The sequence below is a fragment of the Xenopus tropicalis genome, chromosome 3 (genome assembly GCF_000004195.4).
Source record: "Xenopus tropicalis strain Nigerian chromosome 3, UCB_Xtro_10.0, whole genome shotgun sequence".
Taxonomy (NCBI): domain Eukaryota; kingdom Metazoa; phylum Chordata; class Amphibia; order Anura; family Pipidae; genus Xenopus; species Xenopus tropicalis.
The window spans coordinates 118,531,437-118,550,089 of NC_030679.2; the positions used below are offsets into that span (position 1 = coordinate 118,531,437).

Below are 18,653 nucleotides of genomic sequence, written 5' to 3' on the forward strand. Positions count from 1 at the left end.
GTGAGTGAAAGAAAGCTTTGAATGCTGCCCCCACATCAAAGATTATCGACTAACCTTTATGATGCATTCTAGGCCATTTGATCACCATATGTATGTTCCCTAAATCTGGGACTGGCTCCCTATGAAGTGCTTGGAGCAATGGCAGATTGGGCTCAGCCTGAAGGCTGGGAATTGGGAATAATGGTTGTTACGATTTTAGATACATCTAAAAACCCAGCTTGAAGCTCAGTTAGGGTAAGATTTGGGGTGACTATGTGTTTGCTGTTCTTATTATTCTTGAATAACTAAAAAAACATTTTCCCTATAATTTCCCTATTCTGTATGTGTACCAATTTCATGAGATTATGGGAGCCTGGCCAAAAGTTGGACCTTCAAGAGGGGCTAGAAATAAAAATTAATTGACAACTACTGCTTTATGGTATTACTGGAAGAGTTGACTATGGGCCACTATGCCCTTACTTTTTAAAAGAACCTGTATCTATCTATTGAAAACAATGAGTTGAAAATATGAGTATTATTCTTTTGCTTTTTAGCCATTTCAGTGAAAATGTTACTAATCTTGTGATTTTAGTCTTGCCTAACCTACCATTGCCAAAAAATATATGTATAACTTTACTTATAAAGCGTTACAAGGATACTCAGTGCTGTACAATCTTACAATGTACATAAATACACACAGGGAGGACAAGTATTATAATAAATTTCATAAATAATAAGAAATACACAGAGATGATGTGCCATGTAGCAATACAGAATGAGGTCCCTGCCCCATGGAAATTATTATCCCCCAAAAAAACTCATTTTGTGTTTCACCACTTTAAAATAAGCCATTAAGGGGCATGGGGTATTGACAAAGATGATGTTACACATCAGGTTTTACCAGGAATAATACCCTAAGTGTACCCCTAGCTTGTACAGATGGAAATCTGTGCTAATATAGGCATCCTCTTGTACTGAGCACAATTCTGCAGGATCACTTACGTGTACCCTGGCATTTTTAAGCCACTCACATGCAATTATGATAGATGTTTTATCAGAATCAATTCACAGTTTCAGCATCACTTTAATGTCAGATATATGTATATAGTTGGAATAATTCTGATTCATTGCTATATATTTATAAAAGAAAACCATTCTGTTGATTACAGGGGAGGTACTTTCTTAAAAGTAGGGAATTTACTTTGCTTTTAACAGTACTTTTATACATCATACCCTGTGTCAGCTGCCTCTCCATCCCTAGAAAAAAAAGTGCTATTGTTGATATATTGACTTAGGGACATATGAATTACAGTGTGTAAGCCAACATCACTGGTCTTTGCTTTTGTTATCTAGCTTGTAGATGACCATTCAAATCCAATTGCTGATTGATTGCTATGGACAACAAGATGTTGGCTTACACACTATAATTAATTTGCCCCATTAACTATCCTCCAGTTCTTTCCCATGAGCTATTATCTTTGTTACGTTGCATTAGTTTAGTGGGTGCCTAAGGGGAAATTGCCCCTAGATGGATCCACCCTAAACACGTCTGTGTATAAACTCCTCAAACACTATCAGTCACAAGGGGAGGGAGCCAATTAGACAAACGGAGTCGCACCTCTGGCTGAGATGTGTTTCATACACACAACTTGTTACATTTTCTATTTTAGAACATGGTGCTTGCCTTTTTCCACCTAAAACAGACAGATATAAATCACAGTTTCTGCTTTCAGATGAATTAGCTGTAACTTATTCCTTGAGAATTTCCCCAGTGCTGTGCATTTCCGAAGATACTTATTCAAGCCCATTTTCTCTTTTGTGGCATTCGCTTTGAAGATATTCTTCCCAATCAGAGCGCATTCATATTGCTTAAAATTAGCTTTGCTAAATCTGTCTCAGAAGTGAGCATGGGATTTTGTTTATAGTAACGCATTTTATAACAGAGGCATTTTGTGATCACTGTTTCCTAAATCTCCCCTTATTCTGAGATGGAGAATATTATCCTTATTATCAGAGCACTAATTACACAAAAGATGCTTGTGGCTCTGGAAAGGGCTAAGGAAGTAGCACCTGCTTAAGACAAGTGTTAATTCAAATACTCCATTGTGATTTTACTTAGCACTTTGCAACACTGCTGCAAAACTGGTGTTTTAATGCAAGATTCGTCTGTCCTAAATGAGTCCTAAATCTTATGAAAATTTCTAATGTTACTCCTATGTGATAGATAGGCACCATCTCTCCTATCCCACAGCCACAGTCCCTTCCCAGAGGCTATTATCCCACTGCTACTATAGGCACCATCTCTCCCTACTATACCTGCTATCCCACAGCCACAGTCCCTTCCCAGAGGCTATTATCCCCACTGCTACTATAGGCAACATCTCTCCCTATTATACCCACTATCCCACAGCCACAGTCCCTTCCCAGAGGCTATTATCCCACTGCTATTATAGGCACCATCTCTCCCTATTATACCTGCTATCCCACAGCCACAGTCCCCTCCCAGAGGCTATTATCCCCCCACTGCTACTATAGGCACCATCTCTCCCTACTATACCTGCTATCCCACAGCCCCAGTCCCTTCCCAGAGGCTATTATCCCCCCACTGCTACTATAGGCACCATCTCTCCCTATTATACCCACTATCCCACAGCCACAGTCCCTTCCCAGAGGCTATTATCCCCCCACTGCTACTATAGGCACCATCTCTCCCTACTATACCTGCTATCCTACAGCCACAGTCCCTTCCCAGAGGCTATTATCCCCCCACTGCTACTATAGGCACCATCTCTCCCTACTATACCTGCTATCCCACAGCCCCAGTCCCTTCCCAGAGGCTATTATCCCCCCACTGTTACTATAGGCACCATCTCTCCCTACTATACCTGCTATCCCACAGCCACAGTCCCTTCCCAGAGGCTATTATCCCACTGCTACTATAGGCACCATCTCTCCCTATTATACCTGCTATCCCACAGCCACAGTCCCTTCCTAGAGGCTATTATCCCCCCCACTGCTACTATAGGCACCATCTCTCCCTACTATACCTGCTATCCCACAGACACAGTCCCTTCCCAGTGGCAATTATCCCACTGCTACTATAGGCACCATCTCTCCCTACTATACCTGCTAAGTATATACTGTTTATATATATAATGGGAAACATTTGAGACACGACATTAGCATGTCTCATAAAGACACAACGCTACGCATTAGAACTGCTTTCAGGTAACCTATTGTTTCTTCTACTCCCATGTAACTGGAGGAGTCCCAAGCCGGACTTTGATTTCTTACTATTGAGTGCTATACTGATACCTACTGGGAGCTGCTATCTTGCTCCCTTCCCATTGTTCTGCTGATCGGCTGCTGGAAGGGGGGGGGGATATTACTCACACATTTACTAAAATGTGACTAAAATGTATCCAAACATGGGTCACATGGTTGTGAAGAATATGGCTAGCCCCATGTGAAATTTAAAAATTAAATATAAAAAAATCTGTGTTTTTGAAAAACAGATTTCAATGCAGGATTCTGTAGGAGAAGCTCTATTAACTCATGTTTTTCGAAAAAAAAAAAAACATGTTTTCCCATTACAGTATTCCTTTAAGCACACTACACATTCAATGTTAGGAGAACTTTTCCATTAAAGAATTTGGCACAGTGTATGTCTACTAAAAAGAACCTAGGTCACAATGTATGACCAGCTTTAGCAGGACATGCCATGACAAAGACAGCAATTGCCCTAGGCCCTGGGATAGGTACAAATTGCATGAATTACAACTCCCAAAAGCCCCCAGAAAGCCTTCATCCTTTGGGGGAGGCGCTGGGTGTTGTAGATCAAGACCATCTGGAGGAAGGCGCTAGTGACATTCCTGTTGTGTTGTGTCATGCACAAATGTTCACAATTATTATTTAGGTAGTTGTGATACCCTCTCATCCCTCCCCTCTACCAACTAAATACACAAGGCAGCCTGTCTTGCTGATAGATGTGCTTGTCTTTCATCCGATACAATAAATAACCCTGTTGCAGTCTCTTAAGGATCCTATGTTAATTAATATTCTACACGTTACATACAACCTTATTAATTAAACCGTGCATTGTTAAGATGAAACCCTGTAGGAGGACTGATTATTCTTTGACGCTACTGATTTATTTCATTGAAGAAAAGACAGAGAAAGGGTGAGAAAGAAAAACGGAAAATGTATGTGTCCGTTGGCTATAGCATTGCTTCCGTGTATCTGGGTTAAGCTTGTTGATTAATGGTTATGAATTATTAACAGGAACTGAGTGAATCATGTAACTTGGGGTTTTGTGGAGTGCAGCATGATTACAAGGCCCACATATAAGTAGATTAGAAATTTTTCTTGTGCTTAGGGCTAATATACCAACCTATACCAACCTTGAGGTACAGAAGTATATTGACTGTGAAGATTCCTGTCAACTTAGTTTTTTCCCATGGAGTCTTTGACTGGCTATTTGATGGTGACAAAGAGGGAAAGTACAGAGTGGGCAGATGAAATATCAAGCAAGCTCAGTAAGCACCTACAGCAGCTTACGCCAAGCATGTGTAGGGCCACAAACAACAGGGGGCAACTGGAATCTTGAAACATAGAGCACAACTTCAAAGGGGATATGAAATGAGCTTTCTACAATGCACTACATTTATAGGCCACAAGAGGAAGGCACAAAAAGCTGACAACTAAGAGCATTTGCTAAGGCCAAACCAGGGGTTTTCAGCCCCTGGAAATTGAGTGTCATCAGTCGTACAGATGAGTATGTATGGGGCTGAAATTGTGCTTGGGATAAAAAACAGTGTATGACAGACAGTTAATGTTAATCAGCATTAGCAGTTTTGGGTTTGCTGAGTTGGCAGATATATATCATTGTAAAAAACACCACATGCCAACTGGGATTATGCCTCATAGGGCAACCTCTATAAACATTAGGAGGCTCTTTGCAAATGTATAAATACCACATAGCAGCTTGGGTAGAACGGTAATTTTGTCATTAGATGCTGCTAAAGCGTTTGAGTGGATCTCTTTACAGGAGGTGCTTTCTAGATTTGGTTTTGGTAATAGGTTTATAGCTTGGGTACAACTACTATATCATAGTCCATTAGCTAAAGTATGTACAAATACCTCGGCCTCTGAACCATTTTTGTTTGAAAGGGGTACTAGGCAGGGTTGCCCCCTGTCACCTGGGTTATTTGCACTGGCCATAGAAGTGCTGGCAAATGTCATCCGGTCAGATGAGGAAATAGTAGGCCGCAAATATGGGACTATTGAGGAGAAAATTGCACTATACGCTGATGACATGTTGTTGTTCTTAGCAGACCCAGGAGAATCTCTGAAAAAGACATTTGGAAGTTTTTCAGGATTGCTCATAAACTGGAGCAAATCTCATATATTTCTACTTGATACTGCTTCCCCACATTATCAATCACCTAATCAGCCCCTTCAGTAGGTTAATGATTTTCAATACCTTGGCATTTCTTTTCCTAAAGACCATAGGCAATATCTGAGAAACATATTGATGGAAAGCACTTCCCTTAACACCACTGGGCAGGGTGGCTATATGTAAAATGATTTTCTTGCCACAACTGTTATATATATTTCAAAACTCCCCAGTCTATGTACCTAAGAAAGTGTTTTCAAATCTGGATTCTGATATCTAAACATTTATATGGGCAGGGAAAAACAGCAGACTGTCGTAGCCAGCAATGCCAGTATTCAATGAGGTGTGGCTCCCCCAGACTGGAGATCTTACTATCTGGCATCTCAGTTGTAACACATACTAGTATGGATGAGATGTGATAAAATGAAGGCATCCTATAATATCCTTAGTGCCCGCTGGGGCCAAGAAGCAGTACCTTCTCAGGTATTCTTAGAAACATTAGATAATTTTGCATGCCCTCTCCCAATTATTGGGACCTTATTTCGGGTGTGGGAAGCCACATTAGTACTCATACTGTACCAGGCAGTCTCCCCAAACACTCCATTATAGGAAAATGGCAAGTATAAAAGTCCAGACTTGCAAAACTTTTGGCAATCCCAAGGAGTACAATTTATTGATGATTTGTTTGTAGATGGGATATTTAAACCCTTTCATCAGATGAGGGCTGATTTTGATGTAACTCCAAATGCATGGCTTCATTATTACCAACTCAAACATGTAGTCTCCTGTTCCAATTTCTAAATCACATGTGGAAAACATACTGAACTACTTAGAAAATATAGGAAGAACTCTTTCATGGATTTGTTCTATCCTTTAGAAACAAATGGGAGCTTTGTATCCCAGACCTGGATGATGAGAAATGGGATAAAGTCCTGGAAGCCCCCAGTCTTGTATCATTTAATGCCAAGAGTAGATTCATCCAAATTCTTATCATACACCAGGCATACTCCTGTTCGTATGTGTAAAGCCAACATGCGGTCTAATAATAACTGTCCTAAATGCCAATCACCAGGTGCAAATTTCTTACACCTTATGTGGAGGTGGCCCGCAGTTGCTCAATTCTGGAGTAATATCTGCAGATTTGTATCCGTGTCCACTACAATACCAGTCCAGGTATCTAATGTGTTGCTCTTCAGGTGACCCCCCTACTGATGTGTGTGGAAAAACCTTTTGCGGGAGCATCTTACCTTGGCACGTTTGGTACACCCAAAGGAGTATACCTGATAAATTTGACCAGGTTTGGCAATGTTGGCTGGGCTCTTTAGATTTGGAGGACACCCCACATTAAGACCAATATTTTATCACTTTATATTGTTGCAATGTTATTCTTCATTGTGCTTCTATTGATAACAGCATGTAAAATCAAAAAAGCAATCAACTGTGTATACCCATCTATTCTTTTGTTTATCTATTTGTTTGTTTTTTGTTAATGTTTATATTAAAAGCAACAAAAAAGACTATAAAAAACAAAACAAAACACCACGTGCCTTAATGATATGGAGGGCTGGGCAAGCATTTAGGAAAGATTACCTTCCTGAAGTGTGTGCCTGAAGTGTGTACCTTGGTTCTGTGGGGCCATAATTTGATGCTACACAAAGGTTGTCGTCAAGGACATACTGTTATAGAACTCATTCCAAATTCATAATAATTTAGACAGAACATAAATCGTATTTAAATTTGCATTATTCAAGTGGTGTAATCTAAGTCTGTTTTATGTTCATCCTACTCTTTTTATCTCAATAGGAGGTGAAACCCATAGTCATCATGGGTGAAGCTCAGGACTCCTCCTTCCTTCTTGTAAAGATTTTGGAAGATTTAGACTCTAAGCAAAACTCTGTCTCCTACCAAGACCTCTGCAAATCTTTGTGTGCTCGCTATGACTTACCGGAACTGGCCAAGTTGCGCAGCCTTCTGTACTACACAGCATGCCAAGATCCTAGCTTTCCAGCAAGTCTCTTTCGAGACAAGATGCGAAATGCTGCAGAAAATCAGCAGTCCAAGAAAATAATCGCAGCTGCCGATATAGTTACTATTTTTAATCTGATACAGATGAATGAAGGAGTTGCCAAAGACAAACTTCCTATTCAACAGCAGTCGAATCAAAAAGAAACAATGGAGTCAGACACTGATGGTTACAGTGGAACGGACATAGCCCCTCACAAGGAAACTCAGAATACCAGTCGGAGTTATTCCATAACTAGGACCTCCAGTTGCCATAAAGAAGAGAGAGAAGGGTGCCACACATTCCTCCCAGAACCAAATTTCCTGCTTGGTGTTAAAAAAGATGGAAATGTTAGAGCTGGATCCTTGGACAGACTGCAGACCTTAGACTCTTATCCCATGGTTACTCCCCAATCCTGTGAAATGCAAAGTACCTACTTCCCTAGCCAGCCACTTTCTGAGCCAGAATCCCTGCCGCCCACACCAAACGAGGAACCATTTAGGCTCTCATCTTCTAGTGGACAAAGGAGAAATATTTTTAAGGATGATTTCCATAACACGAGAATATCTCCTACCCTAAAAAAGAATGAAGGTAAAATAAGCCCCAAGACTGTGTTCTTTAACCACAGTTTTGAGATGCCATACAGTTCCCACTATCTGAACACAGTTTATTCTTCCACAGAGGATTTTCGTAGGGTGAAGCATGAGAGTTTAGATGATCTTCAGGCCTCAACTTACTTTGGACCCTCTCCTGGGCCTGGATCACAAGACCTAAAAAGAATGTCAAACAAGCCAAAACAAGTCACATCAAAGCCAGTCAAGAGCTGGAGTCTAAACAATGAAGAAGTGCCAGACTTTGAGCGTTCCTTTTTTAACCGAAAAGAGACAAATTTCTGTTACCCTAGCACTGCCTTGGTACAGAGCAGTAGCTTTGTATCAGTTCCAGAGCGACATCATTCTTTCTTACCTGAGTTGGGATTAAAGGCAAATGGGAAAAAATTTTGTGAGCCTCAAGATGTGGAAAAACAGGAGTCAATAAGAAGATTTAGAGAAAAGAATACAAAACTTCCTGCTTGCCAGTTTAGCATAGATAAAACAGAAAGTGTAGGAACCCAGACAGAACAGTCTGACTCCAAAAAGGCAAAGGAGAATGTTCCAGCTAATTGTGGCCGGTATACAGAAACAAGGGCTCGTAACCAATCCGAGGCAGATTCTGAAATCATTAGTGACGATATTAGTGATATATTCCGTTTCCTAGATGATATGAGTATTTGTGGTTCTTCTGGAATCCCTCAGTCTTCCTGCTACAACAGTAGTGGATCCTTGGTTCAAGTTCCCAGATTAGAACCTGAGAGCTCTCCTGAACATGGTCCTAACAGAACCAATAAACCAACCAAGGGCCCTCGCGCGGAGACGGTGGAGGAAGAGGAGCTTAAGAGCAGTGTCAGGAAACTTGTTAGAAGGATTGGGGAGATTGAGAAAAAATTGGAGTCACTTTCTGGTGTGCGTGATGAAGTATCTCAGGTGCTGGCCAAACTCAATAAACTGGATGAAAGAATACAGCCCCCACCAGATAAAATGAAAGGGGAGGCCGAGAGTCTGTCTCACAACAGCGATGTGATAAATAGCACCAGAGCCTCCCCCAGTTCATTTCATGATCAAAATATCCACAATGGAAATGGGGAGAGCAAACCTGAGTGCTGTTGCTCTGATATCAATAATACCAGTGAAAGCCTTCGAGTTAAAGCTCTGAAAAAGAATCTCTATAATCAGAGAACGGTACGGTCCTTAAGTGAGGAAATTTCTTCAAGCGAACCTAAGATAGGAAGTGCGTCGCATGACTGCAGGTCTTGGGCATTCCCTAAACAAACCAGCATCTCTGAGGAGGACAAAAAGGACAAAGGGGCTCAGAACAGCAGAGACTGGCACCGCAAGTCCAAAGAGGTAGCTTTTTAATACAATATATTATATGGAACTTTGTCAGATCTGGTCACCATTATATAACCTCAGGTGCTCTCTAAATGCCAATTAGCAAATATATTTGTAATAGTACCCAAACATTTACAAAAGTTAAACTGTATGAAGCCCGAAAGGGGTAGTTTAGCAAGAGCTGAAGAGCAAACAGTTGCACATCATTAGTTTGGATAGAAATCTATGTGTAAATCTATTTCAAATGTTTTTAAACTATGTCTGAGGCCCCCTGAGAACAAGTTTCTTACTGTTTTCTGAAAAAGGTGCTTGTGCAGTTATTCCTGCCCCCTCTTTGACATTATGACGACAGGTAAGGTAAAGTGATGACAATGTGATAATACAACATTGTTTTAAAACATTACAGTTGTGGCATGAACATTTCCTACCACACAATGTACTGTATATACCCATGGGATTCCTTTGCTTCTGAGGGAAGATGCTTAATGGCCCAAATTTACGAGCATGCTATATGGAAGAAACCCATATGAATACTCATGGTTTAGATATTTTCAATCATTGCCATGTAGACCACTATGTTTATCCCTCAGCCACAGCTAACCGACTGGACCAAATAAGCTCACTTTAGTTGGCTCTTCTCTCTGAAAATTTTAAACACATTAGTCAGATAATTCACTTTCAAAAAAATTGTAGCTCATTTTATCCTACAGTATTCCAGGCTTTAGTTGCCTGAATATGCTCACAATTGGAGGTTTGTGTTAATCTGCTCTTTTATATTGCTCACCAAATGTTACTATTGCTTCAAAGATGATGCAACTTTGAAACAAAGCCTTTATTTAAAAACAAAAGTATATCATATACAACCATAGATAAAAGGGTAATATGTGTTGCTTTTTACAATATTTAGGGCATTGACTCATAGGTGCCAAGAGAAAAATACTAGAGAAAAATACTGTGCTAGTGCTCTAAGAGTTAGTATAAATATCTGATTTTGAAGAGGCTGAGGGAATGGCATTCCATAGATAAGGAGCAACAATAGAGAAATGTTCAAGAAGAGAAACTTTCAAGAAAAAATAGATTTGTGGTGTTATGAAAATGAGGTTGTTCAGGGGAATGCTCTGAGAGGAATTGAGTATATGACCAATAACATATGGAGACACAAGTAAAGGGATGTAGTGAATTGTAGGAGAGTAAAGGGCTTTAAAGTTACCAGTAGCTTTGTTTTACTGGGTTCAATCATAAATATTTTAATATTGGAGGATCAGGTTCTGTTTAAAGCTTGCCATATGTAGACCCATAAAATTAAGTTTCATTCCAATTGATATACATACAGTATGCTAAGGATATAGGCAGTTCATCAGTCTGCACAATGCACCATGTCAGCCAGTGCTTGGTGAATCAGCAGATGACAAAGTGAAGTGGAAGCTTTGACCATGTTACATGCTGTTCCTCGCTCTCTGACAGTCATTGCCAAGAAGGAGCATGCACAATGGAAGCAGATTTAGCCCTGATTCCACAGCCTACTTTTAACTGCTCCTTAATCCATATTGCTCTGTGTGGCTAGTGGGGAGGCTCCATACTCATAATCATGGCCTACTCCTTCTTGTCCATTTTGTTCTGCTCCAAGTTTGCCACCCTTTTTTGTAAGTACCTCTGGTTACTAGACCTAGAGCATACTTTACAGTTTCTATATAGTTATTAAGCTTTTACACCACATAAACTCACACTAATAATATTTTTCTATGGCAAAGAACCAGAAAGTAGTGTTGTGCTGTTTTTGGTACTCTACATGACAACGTAGCTATATAGTGTATGGCTCTGTAGCAACATCAAGCTTATATTCTTTCCTATACATAGCAGCTGGCACTGGCATTTACACACTCGGCAGACATCTTTATCAGGGCTAATATGTGTAACCCACTAAGTGCATCAGGACACTTTCACTGTTAATGGCAAATATTTTTGTTTGTGCTTACAATTCTGTTGGTTTCAAAACAACTTTTTGGTCCAGGCTCCCTACTACATCATATCCCAGATATTATCAAATAATGTTTATTAGAACAATATTACAAGTCTTCTTCTTCATAATAATAAAAATAATAATCTTCATCTATTTGCTCTTAAATATTGTTGCCTTTATCTTTTGCTATTACCTTGTCCTCTCTGTTCCCCCATCTGTTCTCTCTTCCTTCTCTGTTCTTGCTTTTTTCCCATTGTAAGCCATTGTTACATACTGTCCTATTACAGTTTTTGTTATTGCCCTTTCTTTGAAGTGTTCCATTTCCTTATGTCTTTCATTCCCCCCCATTTACCTTGTCCCTAGAGACTGATTTCTGTTTTTGTTCCTTTATCCCTTTAACTTTCGCTATCATGCATTTTCAATTTCAATTTAATACCCCCATGTCCTTTCTCTCCTTTTTTTTCCATTTATCTGTAGATCTGAAATGTTTGTCTGGGCTTTTCTTTGCCTGTGTGAATACATACCTGTGTCCTGTTTTGTTGCTGTGCTTGATGTGTTTGTCGACAAGAAGTATTTTGTAAGAATAGATATTTGAAGAGGAACATTTATTGCCAAATACAGTAGTAATATAGCAACTGTAGAGTGTAGATTTTTGGCTTTAAGTTTTTAAATCTGATTGACAGCCATATTAGTATAAGGCAGTAATAAAGAAGGACTTTATTTTCTACATACTGTGTTGTCATATTGCACAGGTGGATCGCCAGCATGAAATACCTCATCTCCATCGGATGCCCAAATCACATAAGGAGTCATTTATGGTGGAACAGGTGTTCAGCCCCCATCCATACCCGGCATCACTCAAATCACACATGAAAAGTAACCCTATCTATACAGATATGCGTCTGACAGAAATGGCAGAGGTAAAGCGTACCCAGCCATCATGGACTATAGAGGAATACGCACACAACTCAGGCGAGAAAGGGAGACTGACAGCACTCGATCTGCAGGTCAGTGATCAACACTCTATTTTCATACACATTGTCTTATTTAAAGGACAAGGAATGTCAAATTAACGAGGGGTGCCAATTGGTATGGTTACCCCCCAGTATATCTAATCACTAACCTGGGACCCTGTCACGTGCTCTGATACAAATAAAACCACATGGTGGCATAATGAAAAGTACCCCCCATTGATGAATTTTTTACATAAGAAGCTTGCAACCCTGAGGTTCTAAGGTTAGCGATTAAATTCAATGGGGGGTGAAAATGGCACGCTACAGAGAATTTGACTTTCCTTGTCCTTTAAACACACAATTCATCATTTTTGCCTTTCCCAGTAATGAGGCAGTACCTTGTACTTTGGGATAAGATAGCATAAATCCATGTTGAAGGCCAAACAGTCATACTGAACTTTTAACGCTTTAATGTGTATTAGTTGCAATAAGGTATGGTGCTCCACATGATGGAATGAGCCTTATCTGGAAAGGCCCCAGCATTCTGGTTAATAAATTCCATGCTAGTTAAATAAAACATATGCACACACAGTCCTATTACCCTGCGTGCAGGTTATATCTCAGGATTGAGTATCTACACCCATCAAGTTGTTGTTGAAGGAGTTAAGGGCTGCTGGTAGTTGTAGTTTACACAACTGAATGCTGCAGCTGCCACTCAGTCTTATTAAGTGAAAACCATTTAATTGTCTCAATATTCTATCTTCAAAAGCAGCTGTAACACAATTCATGTGCTCGATGTGGGTACAGCAAAGCCAGGGTTATACACGGATTGTTGCTTTATCCATCTATAAGTAGAGTAATATAGAGTACAGCTGGTGCTCAGGAGTTAATCAATTCAGAGATTACATGTATATATTTTTCATAAGAATCTGGCTCGCATGACTTGGGCCTATAGAACTCAGATGCTTACATATTTAAGCACTTTCATTCCTAAAATATTCCTCTTCTGAGTACATTGTGCATTAGTCCATTCAGCTGAAACCCAAAGCACCAGCTGTATATTACTATATACAGTATTTTCTGTATCTTACTCATCTCCCACTCTGTTTCTCTTCTCCTTTTTACTTATAAATGTCTAATTTGCTTAACACAGCACTCTGGAGATTGATGCTGTTCTGTTTATCATAGGAAAAAATGACCCTCACATCAGTCTAATACTATATGATATAGATCAATTCTTGAGATGTTCCCTCTTCCCTTTGATAAACATTCTACATAGTCACAGTTACTGTACTGGCTGACCTTAGGGGGCTGTCACCCTAAGAAATAATTCCAAATCATTTTCTAGCATGTTAATTGAGCCAAATTAACTCTATTTACACTATATAAATCATTTACTTTTTGTTTCCTTCAGTCTTGGAATTCACAATCACAAGCAAGAGCCATTTTGTAGGCACTGTTATTAAGGCAAGTTTTGTATAACCCCAGAGTATGTGCCAGAATGGGGGTTCTAATGCCCATGCACAGGCTACACAATTATAGATGAGCGGAAGAGGGAATTTGAGGAGTGCAGTGACATCTAGGAAGTGATGAATGGAAAGTGAAAGCCATTGATGTCCTGCATGAATGTCTAAGACATAGAGGCAGGGCAGGCAATATGTGATTGACAGCTCAGCTTTTTAAATACACTTATAACAGGTATGGATGTTTTAAAGGAGAAAGAAAGGTAAAAACCAAGTAAGCTTTATCAGAAACGTAATGTAAATACAGCCATAAGCACTCACAGAAACACTGCACTGACTTCTCTGTCAAAAGATTTGTTGTGTCTGTTCTCCTCTGCCACAGACACGCAGCTCTCTGCTCTCTTCCCTCACCTGCTCCCCCTCCCTCAATGCTAAGAACTCACTCCCCCCCCTTAGAAATGTGGATCTGAGCCAACCAGCAGGAAGCTGACTCATAGTCTAACTGAGCATGTACACTAGGGACTGATTTACTAAGACATGAATTCGAATCCGAATTGGAAAAATTCCGATTGGAAAACGAACATTTTGCGACTTTTTCTGCGTCTTTACGATTTGCGCGAAAAAACGCGAGTTTTTCGTAGCCATTCCGAAAGTTGCGCAAAGTCGCGATTTTTTCGTAGCGTTAAAACTTGCACGAAAAGTCGTGCCTTTTTCGTAGCGTTAAAACTTAAAAGGCGCAACGTTTCGCGCAAGTTTTAACTCTACGAAAAAATGCGACTTTTCGTGCAAGTTTTAACGCTACGAAAAAATCGCGACTTTGCGCAACTTTCGGAATGGCTACGGAAAACTCGCGTTTTTTCGCAAAAATCGTATTGGTAACGAAAAAGTCGCGCTAATTTCCGAAAAAATCGCAAAATACCGATCATTACGAAAAAAACGCAATCGGACGCATTCGGCCCGTTCGTGGGTTAGTAAATGTGCCCCTTGGTCTCGGTGCCGGAGCGAGGCATTATGGGAACTTTCTTTACACAGCTCAGTGTTTTTTCTTCCTGTTTGGCTTCTGATCATCTGAACGGGAGAAATATGGGGAGACTTAAGGGCACTATTGAGAGAACTGAAGGTATGCCTGCAGCTTGAGATTAACTCTTTATTAGCCTTTCCTGCTCCTTTAATAAAAATGAGAATTTGTGTTTCATGTTTAGTTTACAAATTACTTTTATCGGGGATTTAAGGGTAAATCCCCAATGCAAGGATTGACTAGGTGGTGAGTCCTTAAGGCAAGGGACTATTTGGGAGCAAGCTCGACAGACTGGAGTGGGACAGAACAAAATGAAGGCAGGACTGAAAGTCAGAAGTGGGCATAGAACCAGGAACAGACAAACAGACATGAGTGGGACAGAGCGTGCGGAGATGCAAGAAACAGGACTGCAGCAGGAACAGGACCAAGGCAAGGGAAAGTTATCAAGGAAGAGCTAGAGCTAGGGGCAAGCCATAGTGCTCAAGCCAAAATTACCTTAATGAGCAGTCCAGGAAGTGATGCAAAAGGAGGGTTTATATAGTGCAGAGTCAGCTCTGACTGGCTGACCAATAAGGTTGATGAATTAAGAAGGAAAGCTAGAAAAAAGTAATTTGACAGCTTGCCAGGTTCTCCTTGTCCAATAGTTAGGGAAAGCAACCAGAAAGCTGGAGGATTTTGGCTCCTAACAGCCCAACAGAGGCTGAAAGGCCCCTTTTAAAGGCAGGCCTTCGTGGCCAACACTGTACACTATCTGACCAATGGGCTTGAGGCTTCTGTTCACTTTTTCATCTGCCAGTGCGCAATACGGTGCATCTGCAGATTAGGATTTCAAAACTGGCAAATTTCCCAAACCGACTGGGTATCGGTCGTGATCAGGGGGCTGCCATACACTTACCAAAAAATTTATGAAATTGTTACATGTATAACCATATTAAGTTATCAACATAGATTGACCTAATTGATAGAGAGATGCATACACACTGTCTGACTGATTTCTGGTGTTAGCAGAGAATAAAGGGAATAGATATTTGTAGTTATCCCAGTTATGGGCCAAACGTCCTGTAGAGGGATGCTTAGAATTTTCTGAAATGCAAAACCTGTACTTAATGATAGTGAAAACAAACATGGCAGACACCTGTTGCTCTTGTGCCTACAGAAGTTTGAATCCCAGGCACTTTAGCAATGACTTTAAGAGACCAAGATGTAAAGCATATGTAAAAATTGTTATTCCTTTACTACACTAATTCAGCAGTCAGTAATGGTAACAATATTTTGGCAAAATTTTCTAAAAAAAAATAACTTCTCTTTGTTAAAAATCATTTACAGCCATGCTGAATTCCTCTTTGCAAATCAGACAATAAAAGTTTTATTTCCCTTAATGCTCTATCTGCATTTATACATTTCTATGTTTAAAACTTCTAACTAAATTGTACATCTGGGTACCTGGGTAACAGTACCAACAGCACAGTCACTTTATGACCCCCAGGGCTGCAGCTGCTGCTGGTGTGGTTTCCAAGCCTGCCACTGCCAAGGCAATCAATTATCGCTAATCAATACTGCATATCCCACTCATTTCTAAATTTCTATTTGCATAACATATGTATGGTGCGCTCAATATGGCAGGGAAAATATATTCCACATCAACAATACTTACAAATTATTCATGTTTGCCCTTTAATAGGAAATAGTCAGGTCAAATTTTCATTTGCAACAAATGGAAAATATGCTAAATGGTCTCCCAATGGAGAGACTTTTGAAATAATTTTCTTTGCTATGATCAAAAAAAAAAAGTTCCAACCTTGGGCTGGATAAAAACCCAAATCCTAAACCGCACAATTGTCCTCTCACGTACAACAATGATGTATCACAGAGAGAACAAAAGAATCATAATGCATTATTGTGCAACCTGGATATTCTTATCACGCTACAGTTCGGCTTTGACTGCTAGGATTTTCTTTATTTTTGCAGGCGCAAGAGTCTCTGAATCCTAATAATCTTGAGTTCTGGATGGAAGATATTTACACCCCAGGATACGACTCTCTTATAAAGAGGAAGGAGGCTGAGTTTAGACGAGCTAAAGTCTGTAAGATGGCTGCTCTTATCACTGCAGCTGCCTGTACTGTCATCCTGGTGATTGTTGTTCCTATCTGCACCATGAAGTCCTAATTTAAAATGGGCAGAGATCCCCTCTGCTACCAATTTGCGTTTCTGTCCATGGAGCCAGGGACATGTGAAGATAAAGCCATTATAAGACCATTAAATAAGTGATAATTCTAATGCAATTCTTTAGCACCCACATAGGACATACTGTGAACATATTGACAGCATTTGGTAATGTATAATTCGAGTGAGAAACACCAGAAAACAATATGTACTCTACCCCTAGAAAACTTTGTGGCCTACTGAATTTTGTACCCTTTAAAATGATACTTACCTTTAAAGACTAAACGTTGAGCTCCTTGCCAGGTTTGATTGTTCTGCCGAGAATGATGATGTCTACTTTTGGTTCCCCATGTCCCTCCATATTGTAGCTGAAGGAGAGGAGTTCAAGCACTACTGGGAACCTCTTCTTCCATCTGCTTCATTCATAACTGGACTTATTTAGACTTTAGGTAAAGAAAGTATTTTTGTTCTATTGAAAATATTAGGGATTGTCACTGGAACGCATGCGTGAGGGGATTAAATGAAAGCGAACACACATGTAAGCATATTTGTGTTATCCTATGAGTTCAACTGTTATAGGTAGGACCAAAAACAAAAGCAGAGAAGTAATACTCAGCCAAAGAGATGATGCCACATCTTTCACTAAGCAATACTACTGTATATAACATGGATAGGTAGCTTTCAGCTAGCTCATCTGGCAAGAGTATGCCCGGCTTTGAAGCTCCACAATATCTAAATGGCTGAAAGTTTCCTATCCTTGCAATATCATCTCATATTCCGTGCCTTTTTTGCAATATTTTTTTACAAGAGTTCCTGCTTTTTCATTACATATTTATTGGTGAATAATGTTCTTCAGAAGTTTTGCTAGAATAAAGGAGTTGGCGGAGCTCTAGATGAAATAAAATCCTAGTGCTTCTGACTCCCAGTAACCTTAAAAATATATAGTTTTTATTAATATAAATGCAGAGTATTCATTCGTCATTCTAAAAATGTTTTAATGAGGATGAAGCATAGAGTTTATTTTTTGTCCCTTTACAGACATTTTGTACATTGCCAAGCTCATATACCTCACTTTGCACTGGAGAGGCTCTAATTACAAGGTGCATATTGTACATTTGTAGGGTCATTGTTATCGGAACAAGCAGTATTTTATGTACCTTAAAACAAAAGTTTAAACTATTTACTGTAATTATGAAACAGCTATAGATACTTATTCTTCTTCTTGCATAGGGGAATATTTCCTGCCACTCACTAACATCCTTCCAGTCAAGGAATCCTAGTTCTCTGACATGAAACATTTAAGGTAGAATTGGCAAAATATCCAATACAGCAAATGTTTGAGAGATGATGATTTCATGAGAGATTTATGGAGCCTCTGGCAATTCTGTAGGCCAGAAAAATCTTATGGAGGGCTACATCTATGCTGAAGGTCTTTCAGATATGACCCATCTAAAGGACGGATTGCTGTTATTTTACAAATAATTCTGTGCCCCTACTATATGCATAACATTGCCAGAAAAAAAACAGAAATTAAGACCCTACTAAGGGGCACATTTACAAAAGCACAAATGCTCTGAGCCTATTTTCGCCGATTTTTTCGGGCGTCCGCACGACTTTTTCCGTACGCCGCACGACTTTTTCGGACGCTTGTGCGAAAAAATCGGAAAGGTTTTACCGCTGTTTAGAATTGTTCGGTACGAAAATTTCATGACTTTCGGATCGCCAATACGATATTATCGTGACTAATTCGATTTTTTTGTAATCATTTTCGTGATATTTGCGATCTTCAGAA

The 18,653-nt window shown here is 39.8% G+C and overlaps 1 protein-coding gene across 1 annotated transcript in view; it reads left to right on the forward strand.

Moving 5' to 3' along the window:
* The window catches only part of minar1 (membrane integral NOTCH2 associated receptor 1), a 36,080-nt gene extending 17,635 nt beyond the window's left edge, over window positions 1-18,445 (forward strand). The window contains exons 2-4 of the mRNA XM_002932964.5: window positions 7,178-9,319; window positions 12,017-12,271; window positions 16,667-18,445. Of these exons, the coding sequence (XP_002933010.1) occupies window positions 7,199-9,319; window positions 12,017-12,271; window positions 16,667-16,864 (2,574 nt within the window). The 5' untranslated portion in view covers window positions 7,178-7,198 and the 3' untranslated portion in view covers window positions 16,865-18,445. The remainder of the gene's footprint in view (window positions 1-7,177; window positions 9,320-12,016; window positions 12,272-16,666) is intronic.
* The last annotated feature ends 208 nt before the right edge of the window (window positions 18,446-18,653 follow it).